Here is a 12,578-nt window from a genome sequence, read left to right as displayed (position 1 = left end):
TCGGTCGTAAACAGAACAAAATGATAACTCGGCGGCCACAACAAAACGCAACATCTCCTAGAACCTGTTCTATAGCAGCTTCTAACGATGGTGCCACTGCACCCTCTAGAATATGCTCCTTGAGGAGGTGAGGGAGGCACCACCTGTAGAATCTTTTTAAGAGGGGCTGTAAGGCTGTTCTATTTGCAAGCACTTTTGATGGCGCTTCCACTACAGGTATTTTCTGCAGGAGGGGAGCAAATGGGGTTTTACTGTATTTTCTTTTTTTAATTTTGGACCTTGAGGTATTTGAAGACTGCAATGAATAAATCACGACTGCCACCACCCAGTCCCTGGGACACGTTTCAGACACATACCTGTTCATTAACAGTCAGAGATGCTTCTTGTGGGGGAACAGTTTCAGTGTTCATGATTGGTTGCAGGAAGAGGAAAGTGGAAATGTCTGATGGGTCACATATTGCAGAAACTACGCACACTATTTACTGGGGCACCTGTTAGGAAAACAGGAACAAGAATATGAATCAGACACTGCTTTGGCATTTCTTATTCCTTATTTTTTGCTTCCTCAATACCTACATTCTCAAGAAAGTCTTCCTTGAACAACTTAAACCTCACCTAACCCTAGTGTTCCATAAATGTCTGTCCCCGACCCCAACTCACCTACTAATAATGCTATGGTCCCTCCAGGGTAGCTTGAGGTAGGTCTCTTTTTTGTTCCCCTATCTTGGTGTGGGCACCCCCCCCTCCCAAGAACTTATGGTATATCCAAGAACTCCCTGTGCCCCAGAGCTATTCATCCCACAGTAAATAATTTGGGATTCCCTAGAAAACTTGTTACTTATGATCAGGGCTTTTTTTCTGGGAAAAGTGGTGGAACTCAGTGGGTTGCCCTCTTGAAAATGGTCACATGGCTAGTGGCCCCGCCCCGATCTCCAGACAGAGTGGAGTTTAGATTGCCCTCGGCACGGAGGGCAATCTAAACTCCCCTCTGCCTAGAGATCAGGGGGCGGGGCCACCAGCCATGTGACCATTTTCAAGAGGTTCCGGAATTCCGTTCCACCACGGCTGATTCTGCACTAGTTGGATAATGCACTTTCAATGCACTTTATCAATCGTTTGAGGTGGATTTTTTGTTCCGCACACAAAAAAACCGTTCCAAATGATCTATAAAGAGGATTGGAAGTACATTATCCAACGTGTGCGGAATCACTCCACGTTCCAGCTGAAAAAAAGCCCTGCTTATGATCATGGCAAACAAAAGTAGATCATCCATTAGCACCTAAGAACCACAAAAAAGGACTCCACTTCTCTTTTGCTATCATCTGTATTTCACTTGTCTAGTTCTCTGGTCTGGATTACTTTTCCTTGTCATTGAAAACAAAAACAAACAAAACCCCAGGCAAACTTGTCATGAGGACAAAACGGAGTTTCTTCTCTCAAAAGTTCTTCGTTAACTTATTTGGGTCACGTACAACCTCTTGAATGCCTTACAGAAAGGTAATTGCCTTATGTATTTTTTATAAGGAGTGTCTCTATGATGCAGTTAGCCAGCTTGCCTGAATGACATTCAGATCTACTTGATGCATGCTGGAAATTGTTCTTTCTTATGCAGTGACACAGGAGACCACAAGTTCCAGCCACTGAAGATGCCAGAAGTTGCCAGCAGCTGAAAAAAGTCAGAACCTGGACAACATTCCTTGGGACAGAACTTGCTATTGCCAGGGTCACATGGGCCACGTTTCTTCTGATAACTGAAACTGATTTGGAAACCCCTCTTTTAGAAAGATTTTTCACTGACGGGTGAAGCCTGAGGTAACCGTCAGCGCCTACGCCCAAGTGTAAAAACCAGCTTGTTTAGAGTGTCCAGTCAGGACTGGAGAGACATGGGTCCAAATCCACAGTCAGCCACAAAAGGAGACCCAAAAGCCATGTCCTTTGAGACTGAGGGCCAAACTACAAGTGACAAATGACACAGGTTGGACACTTGTCAGCTTCCCTCAAGTTTTGATGGGAAATGTAGGCAGCTTGGCGGAATGTTGGAGAAGTGACAGTTGAAAAGTCCGTTGGGCAGCCGTCGGAGAGCCAAGCTGCAAGACCAAGACACCTACATTTCCCATCAAAACTTGAGGGAAGCTGACAAGTGTCCAACCTGTGTCATTCGTCACTTGTAGCTTGGCCCTGAGTTTATCTCACAGGGTTGTGGTGAGGATGAAATGGAGGAGAGGACAACCTTCTAGGCAACCGTGATCTCCTCGGATAGGGAAAAAATAGATGGATGGAAGAAGTTAAATATTACGATCTGTCCAAGTCCTGCAGACCCTGCCTTCATGCCTTGCCCTGCCCACCACCAAGTTATTCATTCAGATATTGATACCCTAGTCTTCCTCATAACAACTCTGTGAGGTAAAATTAGGCTGAAAGGGAGTGACTGACATAAGGTCACCCAATGAGCTTCAAAGTGCCAGAGTGGGGATCCAAAGCTGGGCCTCTGAGACCCTAGTCCAGCCCTCGGACCACCACACCACACTAGCCTCATCTCAATCCATAACAAGTCTAGCACTTATCTCTGAATTCACATACTCCCTGCCTACTGCCTTCCACTTGCCTCAACATCATTGTGCCTCACTGCACAGGCATCACATAGTCAACACCAGGAATCATACCTTGACGGGCATGTTAAGAATGTTTTCAGCAACCTCTGAAACTCCAACAGTGTTTCCAGTTTCCATATAGTAAAGAGTCCAGCAGCACCTTTAAGACTAACCCACTTTATTGTCGCAATAAGCTTTTGAGAACCACAGCTCTCTTCGTCAGATCTTGCAAGCTCTGACAAAGACAGTTGTGGTTCTCGAAAACTTACGCTACAATAAAGTGGGTTAGTCTTAAAGGTGCTCCTGGACTCTTTACTACTTTACCACTACAGACTAACATGGCTAACTGCTCTGGATCCAGTTCCCTGGGGGAAACGGAATGGCTATCATAGCAGTTTAAGCCTGTAATGTAGATAAAGCACACCTGTTCCCTCAAGAGGTTTTCCCCACACCAGAGCTCTAGCAACAAAACAAGGATCCCCTTTTAGACCTTCAAGTACATTCCTAACCACCAAAGCAGCTGCAGAATTCTGAAGATAGTTACACTACCACAACATTCATACTAACATATTTAACATTTGCAAAAAAAAAAAAAGGTTCAGATCTTTTCAGGCCCTCCCTATGGGACAGAGTCAAGCAGAGAGCTATTTTTCGACGCTGCATGGAGACCAATTAGCAAGAGAGGCTATTAAAACAGACATTTCCTAATGTCAACCTGTGTGCACGTTCGGCAGCTCAGGAGTGGGCTGGATCTCATTTAGCAGACATTCCACAGATCTGTAGTAGTGTTTGCATTTTTTTCCCTTTTGCTCCTTCACACATTTCTGCAAATTAACGGGACAAATAATTTTACCCAGATGGCAATGTTAAGTGTGCACTGCAAGAAAAACAGCCATTTTACAGCAGATGGTGACACAGAAATGAAATGCGCAAAAGAATAAAAGGAAGGGGGGGGAAAGGGGGAAGACGATTTGCAACACCCCGTGCTTCACTGTGAATATAATTACCAAGTTTAATCACAAGTGCCAATGAGTAAAAATATACCTGTCCCAGAAAACATTCCAGTGGGAATCGTACCTTGCATGTTGCACAAGATAAGGAATAGCACAGCACCAGCAAAGAGGCTGCCATCGGAGAACTGACTGGGTTTGAACTTTTGTCCCAGATCTCTGGTTTAAATCCCAAGCGAACTGACCAACTTTTGTAAGCGAAAGCCTGCTTCTTGGGATGGAGGCAGACATTCATTTTGAAGAGAGCTGAGAATTATTTGAAACCGATAGGAGAAGCCTCCTATAAAGTGCACACACATTTTTAGGTTTATGTTTTGGTCCCGCTGCTACCTGAGGTCAAACAGGCTTTCAAAGCAAAAGCCTGCAAAATCTATTCGACCAGAGGCAAAAGTGGGGATGATTCTACAGGCGAGCAACGGCCTCTTTTTCAAACAACCAGCAACTCTGTGAAAAAGAAGCATCATTTGTCTCCTGATTTAGAGTTGTGTCATAGGTTGTGTAGCCAGCAGAGGCAAGAAAAAAAAAGGAGCAACACAATAAGGAAGTACAAATGACTCACAACTGAGTTTCTGACATCATTTCTTGAAGGGCTATTCCTCGCGTACTTTCCAACCGGTTAATATGCTCATTCCAGGCCCTACTCTCTGTGTCCCCTACCCAGAGGCAAGATGAGTTGACCACACACAGGGCTTTCTCAGTGATGGCACCTCACCTTTGGGATGCCTTCCCCCAAAAGGCTCATCTGGCACCTATCTTGCTGTCTTTTAGGTGCCAGACCAAAATATTTCTTTCCCCCCAGCCTTCCAACTGAGGGATTGAATGAATCTTTTTTAGTTGTTTTTAATGGTCTACTGTTTTACTGATATCACTTAAGGCTCCTCAAAAATTTTATGCTTTTTAGGTACCTGATTTTTTTAAATATATTATTGCTTTTGTGTATTGTTTTTTTATTTGTGAGCCACCATTATTAAGTCTCTGGAAATGCAGCATTTACATTTTCTAAACAAATGAACAGTATGAAAAAATAATTCTACACATGGAAGGAACGGATCCTCCTTGCCACAGTGGGGGGACACAAGTTCTCTGTCTGCATACTACACCCAAGCATAAAACAATAATGTGTAAGTTCAGCGAAGCCTTAGCAGTAACCTCTAATCAGTTTGATAGGCAGATTAATCAACATTAATCAGTTGATTAATTAATGGGGGCGCTAACATTTAATTCGAGGATTCTAGAACAAAGAGCATACCTGCTAATTTTTGAAACTCACCATTTGTGAGTTCTCCGTTTTTCCTGTTGACTTTCATATATTGGCAGGCACGGACCTGCCAATATATGATACGGAGGAGAAATTGTTCTAAAATTGTATTTATTACACACATGGTCTGCAGCTTCATCCTTGGAATCTAGACTGCGGCTGCAATTTTTTGTATAAAAGTTCAAGGTACAACCATATGCAAATGTTATGGCTGGCTGGGAAAATACTTTTAAACAGACGGGAAGCCTGGTGAGTTTTCCTATTGCAAAGTCTTTCCATCACATTCTGGCTACCCCCCAATATTCTCTGTTCCTAATCTTATTCAGAATGATTCATCCTCATTCCTGGAAAGTTTATGCTGGGATAGGCTAGCTCACAAAAGTCTTTGATGACTGAATCTCTGGAAGCACATTTATAAACATAAGGACAGACATCATTTGTTTAACGCTGCTTGGAAGAAGCTACCGTTAGACCTAACTATACTGGCTGGATTATTAGTCTGTTCCAAAAACAAAACAAATTCACTAAACAGGACCCACACTCAAGCAGACAGCTTGAAGAAACTGTGAAGATGTGAAGAAACTGGCTTATTACTTTTAGGTTCCAGAGGATCCTGACAAATGTATATGCCAGCAAAGAAAACGCAAGCACAGCTAAATATACTGTTTCACTTCACTCCGCCTTCCCAAAAACTGCATGAATGAAGATATTCTGACTTGTAACAACATGGATGAGTTTATGAAGAAAACCAACTCCCATTCATTCCCAATTTCATATTCCAGAAATTTTAAATCCCAAATGTGTTTAAAAACATTGCTTTTCATCTCACCCACAAGTCCCAATATCAGCAACATTAAGATGACAGTCCTAAGTGGGATTTGTAGAAAGAACTCAAGTACCTGGGTGATAAGCCGTTCTGGTTTGAGATGAAGTTTGAATAAAACATGCACGTTTTCACAGAAATTAGTACAGAAAATAATAAACCGGACTAGACTTGCCAACATTTAAACCAACCCCTCTAGCTGTCCCTTTATTATTAGTTCAATCTGCAACAAATCCCAGACAGTGTTACTTACTCCCAGGCTATGAAAAGCTTCAACTGCCCATTTCTATTCACTAAACCTTTATTAAAGGGACAAGACAGTTGTCTCCTGGCCAGCTGGCAACCCTACTTGGGGTAAAGATTCCTATACTACACTCTATCTGTACTTTATAATCTAGAATTTATTGCTTAAGATCCCACATTTTGCAACCAGGATTGACACATTCTACTACTAAAACGTCTTTAAAAATTGCAACACTCTCCAATGTTAATGTAACTATATTATTTTTGAAATATTTAGATTATGCTGGGTCTTTGTAAGGGGAAGTGTTTGAATGAACAGAAACAGTATTGTGTACCAGATGAGCCTGCAGGCCACAAAACTGTATTTGAACTCCAGCCACCCAGATCCAACTCCATCTTTTGACTCTCTCAGGCTTTCAAAAATTTTAGCAGCCACAGACTGCAATCATTCAAGTTCTTCTTCCCGTAGACATATGGACTAGAAACATGCGTGGTTTTAAATGAAAGCTGAAATGCTTACAATTCCATGGTCTTGGCATTGTAGTTCCTGACGTTTCGCCAGCAGCTGTGGCTGGCATCTTCAGAGGTGTAGCACCAAAAGACAGAGATCTCTCAGTGTCACAGTGTGGAAAAGATGTGAGAACTGTGACACTGAGAGATCTCTGTCTTTTGGTGCTACACCTCTGAAGATGCCAGCCACAGCTGCTGGCGAAACGTCAGGAACTACAATGCCAAGACCACGGCAATACAGCCCGGAAAACCCACAACAACCATCGTTCTCCGGCCGTGAAAGCCTTCGACAATACATCTTACAATTCCAGATTCTGCATCAGAAACGGCAACTCAGATTTCTCAGCAAGACCACCATTGTGCAGATTTGCAGAAAACTTCCTTAACCGCACTTTGTGTTACTGCCAATACATTAGTGCCGTTTTCATTCTCCCAAGCCTTTTAGATTTGTCACCACCACCCATGTGAAGGAAGCGTCATTAGTTGTTTTATCAAATTGTCTGACTTTCATCCCATGGCTCTTGTAATGAGGTTTGTTGGCTTTATCTGATGCTGCTTTAAATTGTTTTATTGCATTTTTTGTTTTTGCTGCTTCTTTAATTCATTTGTTTTGTTTTATTGTATTCACAATTTTTACTGTTTGTTATCTACCTTGCCAGCTTACTACTACTACTACTATTAATAACATTCAATGTATATACCGCCCTTCAGGATAACTTAACACCCACTCAGAGTGGTTTACAGAACGGTTTACAAAGTATGTTGTTATTATCCCCAGAACAATCACCCTGTGAGATGAGTGGGGCTGAGAGAGCTCTGAGAGAGCTGTGATTGACCCACGGTCACCCAGCTGGCTTCAAGTGGAGGAGTGGGGAATCAAACCTGGCTCTCCAGATTAGAGTCCTGCGCTCTTAACCACTAGTATACCAAACTGGCTCTCACACCAAACTGGCTCCACCCTAATAGTCCACCCTTCTCACTCAGATCCAAGGCAGACTAAACAGCGCAAGTGAAAATATAATCAACAGCTGGACAGACAGGAAATAAATAAATGTCTGAAATTATTCCACATAGTATCAATGCCTCTCATCTTTTAAACTCTTCAGAACAGAGTAGTGTAATACGGTAGCCAGCATATTTCAAGCGCAGTTCACAGAACACTCAAATCTCACACATCATGTGTTAAACTGGCTCCGTGTCATTTAAAACCGAGGTTCCAACTCAACTGTGTTTTAATATATGGATATAATAAACAGAAAATGTGTTTAAAATTAAGTTGCACATACAGGATAATTTGGGATACAATAAGATAGAAATCTTCTCAACCCTACACATATATTTAAAAATGAGTCTCATATTTGTTCAACATTTGCAAATAATGAAGTTTCCTAATGTGTTCACTTTTTTAAAACCCACACAATAATCTCTGTGTAATTTTCTGAGCATCACATCAGTTTCTATGATTTTTATTATATAGGAAAAGGAAAACATCGAACTCAGAAAATGCAACATTCTAGACGCCTGTGATCTTCCAGCAAGGCATCAAAATAACAAGTGAAGTCTTTGTGATTATTGCATATTTTTCCAGTATTGAGTACTATTATTTCTGTTACACAAGAAAAAAATAAAAGGAATCTCTAGTTCTTTGCCATCAATCTTTTTTTTTTTTAACAAATACAGAAAAGCACAGAAATAAAATCTCAAGAGTCTTCACAGATTCTTCTTCACGGATTCTTCCTGCTTCTTAAGAGATGCCTAATCCACAAGAGTGCTCAAAAGAAAGGGGCACAGGACATATTTGTGTTATGATTTTGGGCAGGCACAATGCTCTCTATACATGTGACTTTGTGAGACTAGTCCAACGGAGCGCACATTCATGAAACTGGCCTCAGAAGACAGCATGTCATAGTGGTTACAGTGCTGGGTTAGGATATGGGAAACCCAGGTTCGAATCCCCACTGGGTGACCTTTGTCCAGTCACCTGTTCTCAGCATAAACCTACCTCACAGGGCTATTGTGAGGATAAGATGGAGGAATGATGTAAGCTGTTTTGGGTCCCCTTGGGGGAGAAATGCAGGGTATAAATAAATAAATACAGAAAATCCACCTCTCCTCTACAACGTCTCACACAACAGAGCTGCCGGATCAGCATGCTTATACAATTCTGGAAGGGAGACATATTGAGGGCCCAAATGGAATAAAAATCAGAAATTAGGTTTTTTAAAGGTGAACCTTAGACATATTCATTTTACTTAAAAGGTTTATATTCCCTTTAAAAACTCTCCGACAATAGCTTCCCAAGGGGCTTCCATAAAGAGAGACAATCATTAAAACAAATGTCCAATAAATAATCGTAATATGGACAAGTGAAATATACTTACTTGACCCGTTTCCTGATCTATATACTCTAGGCCCCCCAAAAAGTCATTTTGTCCAGCCCTCCACATGTACCAGTGTATACACTTTTTCCTATATGGAAATTATATTTTCAAATGAAAGATAGACAGCAATCTGCTACAAAAAGCCCCAGTACAGACATGGCCTCACTCAACCGCTATATATTTGTTAAAACATTTTTATTATAGAGTTAGCACCGATCCCTTCTCTGACATCTTGTGTTCTATGTGGATGGAATTGTTTTTCCAAAGGAGCGTTCCTCCATGAGCATTAAGCCTTAGTATGTCCAGTCTAAGGATAAATTATTTAAAATTATTTTAAAAGCAGGGTTCCAAGGTCAAGCTGTCCTGGAATTCACGTCCTCTAAGCCAGAATCTCCATTATCTACTCTCCCGGGTGAGGTGTTTGGGCCTGCAGGTACTCTGTGGTGAGAGTTAAGCTCTCCGATCCTTGTTTGTAATTTAATGAGCGCTGCTACCCTTCGTGTTACATGTGTGTATACATACTCCGGTATCTGCCCACAGAGAACGCCTCATGCATGACAATGTTACATTCTAAGCCTCTGGCATTTCATGGCCTGTTTACACACACACACACACACACTCATAACTGTGGCTGTATATTTGCAAACTGAGATCACACTTCACGCAGCTGACAAAGTAGATTCGAGTCCATGAAAGCTTACGTCATACATCTGATAGCCTTTGAGGGGCTGAATGACTGGTTTCGCTGCCACAGACTCACACAGGCTACCTGAGCAGAGTCCCAACTCTTGAAGGGAGCAAATTAAGCCCAGCCCAATTTCTTCAGGGTGTTGAGGCAAGGGCTTCCAATCTAGGCTCTCCTGTCACCCCAAAATAAAACAGGATTCCAGAGGCACCTTTAAAGCCAAGGCTAACCAAATTGATCCCAGTATAAATTTTAAAACATTTCTCATTTTAACAAGCTGGCATTCACTTCATTAGATGCATCGGAGTGTAAATCTATTCGGTCAATGCTGTTACATTCATAACTAAAAGGTGTGTGTGGAGGAGGAAGACATTAAAAAGAGAGGCCACTTAAATTTTGTTCTTTTTCGAAAGCTGTCAAAATTTTAGTCAGTAGAAGCCAAGTATCACCCGGTCGCCTATCTGGAATTATGGCTGCTCCAAGCTTCATTCCTCTCTCAGCCCTCACAGCAAGCCAATCTGTCCGTCTTCGTCTCCACAAGCAACCCCTACAAATTTCATCCACTCCCCCCCACACACACACACTGCGGCCATCATCCATCTCCCTCTACACTAGGGGTTGCTGTTGTTCCTCTGGATGAACACATAACGACTTCCCACTCAGCCCCCACCCCAAATTTCTCCAACACACTTGGGGCAGCTTCTTCCTTGGATTCTCCCTTTATATCTTCTTAGGGCCAAGCTACAAGTGACGAATGACACTTGAACGGCAAGTGGATTGAGTGGAGGGTAAGTGAACAGGGAGAAATACACTTGCCGTTCAAGTGTCATTTGTCACTTGTAGCTTGGCCCTAAGTCTCCAAGATGCCAATGGACTCCAGTCCTGTCAGCCTGTTGCCCTTCCTCACACCTGTGGGCTTCCACCCAGGGCTCCATCTCGAGCCGTTTCCAAAGGAGCATGGACCTCCTTTCCCTCATCCCTTGACCAGGTTAGTCTCCAGGATCCCATTTTCAGTCAAGTCGAAAAAAGCAACAAATCCTCCTTGGTTGTTCCCTCTGATTACCACAATTCTCCCCCCACCCCCATCCAGACCAACCCCCAAGTGGACCCCCTGTGAGCTTGATGGTTCCCCCATATATTTTTTAGTATGTATTAATGACATTTATAGTCCACCTTTCTCACTGAGACTCAAGGCGGATTACACAGTGTGAGATTAGTACAGTCAGTTTCAAGCATATTTCCATAAACCATAGGGAGAATAAGCCATAGGGAGAATAAACCATAGAATAAGCCATAGGGAGAATAAACCATAGAATAAGCCATAGGGAGAATAAACACAATTTTACAAAGACAAAACATTAGCAAGAATCCAATACAGAGTTGAACAAATGTGGAAACAGAACAGAAGCAATTCTAGGGCTGACATTAGACCACGTGAAGCACAAATAGCTCATAGGAGCACATACTGAAGACAACAGGTAAGGCAACATAGTGAAGTCTGTGGTCCTTAGCTCATTAGGGAAGCATGTGAGAGCCCCTCCCTACAATACAAAAGCCTTTTTGAATAATTTCTCCATGGTGGCCCCTACCCTGTGGAACTGCCTGCCTGAGGAAGTCAGGACAGAGCCCCCACTCTCCTGGCTTTCCACAAAGGATGCAAAACCGAATGATTCAAAAAGGCTTTTTACTCCGATAGGAGGGCTGTATTGGAGGGAGGGGATCTCAGATGATCCGCTGATGAGTTAGGAACCAGAGACCTCACCACGATGTTGCACTGGATTCCTGCTAACGCTACACCTTTGCGAACTTGTATCTATTTCCCCAAGGCGTCCTTTATGGAAACGTCCCTGATGTAGCCTGCGCCAGTCTCGCACTGCGTCAGCCGCCTTGAGTCTCTCCTTGAGGAAGGCGGATCAGAAACGACATAAATAAATAAAACAAATATGACCCAGCCGCACCTGAACACCCCCCTTTTCTCCCGGGGGCGCCCCCACCCTTTTGCTCCTTCGCCCCTTCTCCCTCCTCTATTCAGATAAAACCTTTCATTTAGGGGGGTCTCCCTACCCCTTCATTTGGGGGGTCCTCTGCCCCTCCCGCCCTGCCACCCTCCTCTCTCCGCCCCTCCTTCCACCGGTCCTTTCCAGCCGCATCTCCCCCTCCAGAGCCCCCCCCAGGGACGACCCCCCGATCCCAGCAAAGATCTCTGCGCCCTCCAGCCCGGCTGCGACCGTGGCGAGCTTCTCCCCGCTCTCGGGCGCCCCGGCCCCAGTCCTTTCCCTTCTCTTTATCATAAATATATAAATTATGCTAATTAAGAGCATTGCATATTCACCGAATCGGGTCCCCCCCGCCCCCCCCGGCCCACGCCGCCCCGGCCCGGTCGCGCCCCCCACTCACCGCGGCGCTGCGGGACCCGCTCGCCCCCTGCCCGGGCCGATCTTTGGCGTTGCTTTTTTTTTCTCTTTCCCTGGGAATAATTAAAAATTCATCTCACAGCGGCAGGAGCGGAGGTTGCTGCGCGCACAAAAGGGGGGAGGGAGCAAGCAGCGCCCCCCCGGGCCCAGCTGGGCTTTTCCCCCCTTCTGTAATTGCAGCCCCCGGGCCTTTGCACCGGGCGTCCCCCCCAGGTGCGGCCACCCAAGCCCCTGCCCCGCCGGGGGGGCAGAACGAGGGGGCAGATTTGGCGACCCGGGATTTTTTTTCGCTACTGCGTCATGAACATAATTTATGCAAAGGCCTTTGCCGCATCCTGCAGAGCCTCGGGGAGGCCGCTAGGGGGAGCAGAGGGAGCCCCCTCCCCTTCCCCGCCGCTGCTTTAAAGCCCCCGCCCCGTTTCTCCACCCACCACCTCCGAAGTGGAGGAGAGACTTTAGAGTTTGGGAGTTTCAGCAGGACTTAGAGACCAGCAAGATTTCCAGGGTTTAAGCTTTGGAGAATCTAAGCTCCCTGACACTTCATTTGCAATACCCCTCCTCCCATCCTCTGCTTGGATTATAAATCCAGAGGAGTTCGCTGTGTTAGTCTCTAGTAGCAAAATAGTAAAGAGTCCAGTAGCAGCTTTAAGACTAAGCAACTTA

The 12,578-nt window shown here is 44.2% G+C and overlaps 1 protein-coding gene across 2 annotated transcripts in view; it reads right to left on the bottom strand.

Moving 5' to 3' along the window:
* The window catches only part of POU6F1 (POU class 6 homeobox 1), a 33,734-nt gene extending 21,526 nt beyond the window's left edge, over nucleotides 1-12,208 (bottom strand). The window contains exons 1-3 of one of the 2 annotated variants that reach the window (XM_055003756.1): nucleotides 11,899-12,208; nucleotides 3,307-3,415; nucleotides 357-491 (exon numbers count right to left, since the gene is read on the bottom strand). In XM_055003756.1, coding sequence (XP_054859731.1) covers nucleotides 357-410 — 54 coding nt within the window. In that variant the 5' untranslated portion in view covers nucleotides 411-491; nucleotides 3,307-3,415; nucleotides 11,899-12,208. The remainder of the gene's footprint in view (nucleotides 1-356; nucleotides 492-3,306; nucleotides 3,416-11,898) is intronic. The other variant, XM_055003755.1, reaches the window with a different exon arrangement.
* Nucleotides 12,209-12,578: the final 370 nt, after the last annotated feature.

Source organism: Eublepharis macularius, chromosome 19 (assembly GCF_028583425.1).
Source record: "Eublepharis macularius isolate TG4126 chromosome 19, MPM_Emac_v1.0, whole genome shotgun sequence".
Classification (NCBI taxonomy): Eukaryota; Metazoa; Chordata; class Lepidosauria; order Squamata; family Eublepharidae; genus Eublepharis; species Eublepharis macularius.
The sequence above is the reverse complement of the archived record's forward strand: the minus strand, read 5'-3'. Positions and strand labels throughout refer to the sequence as shown.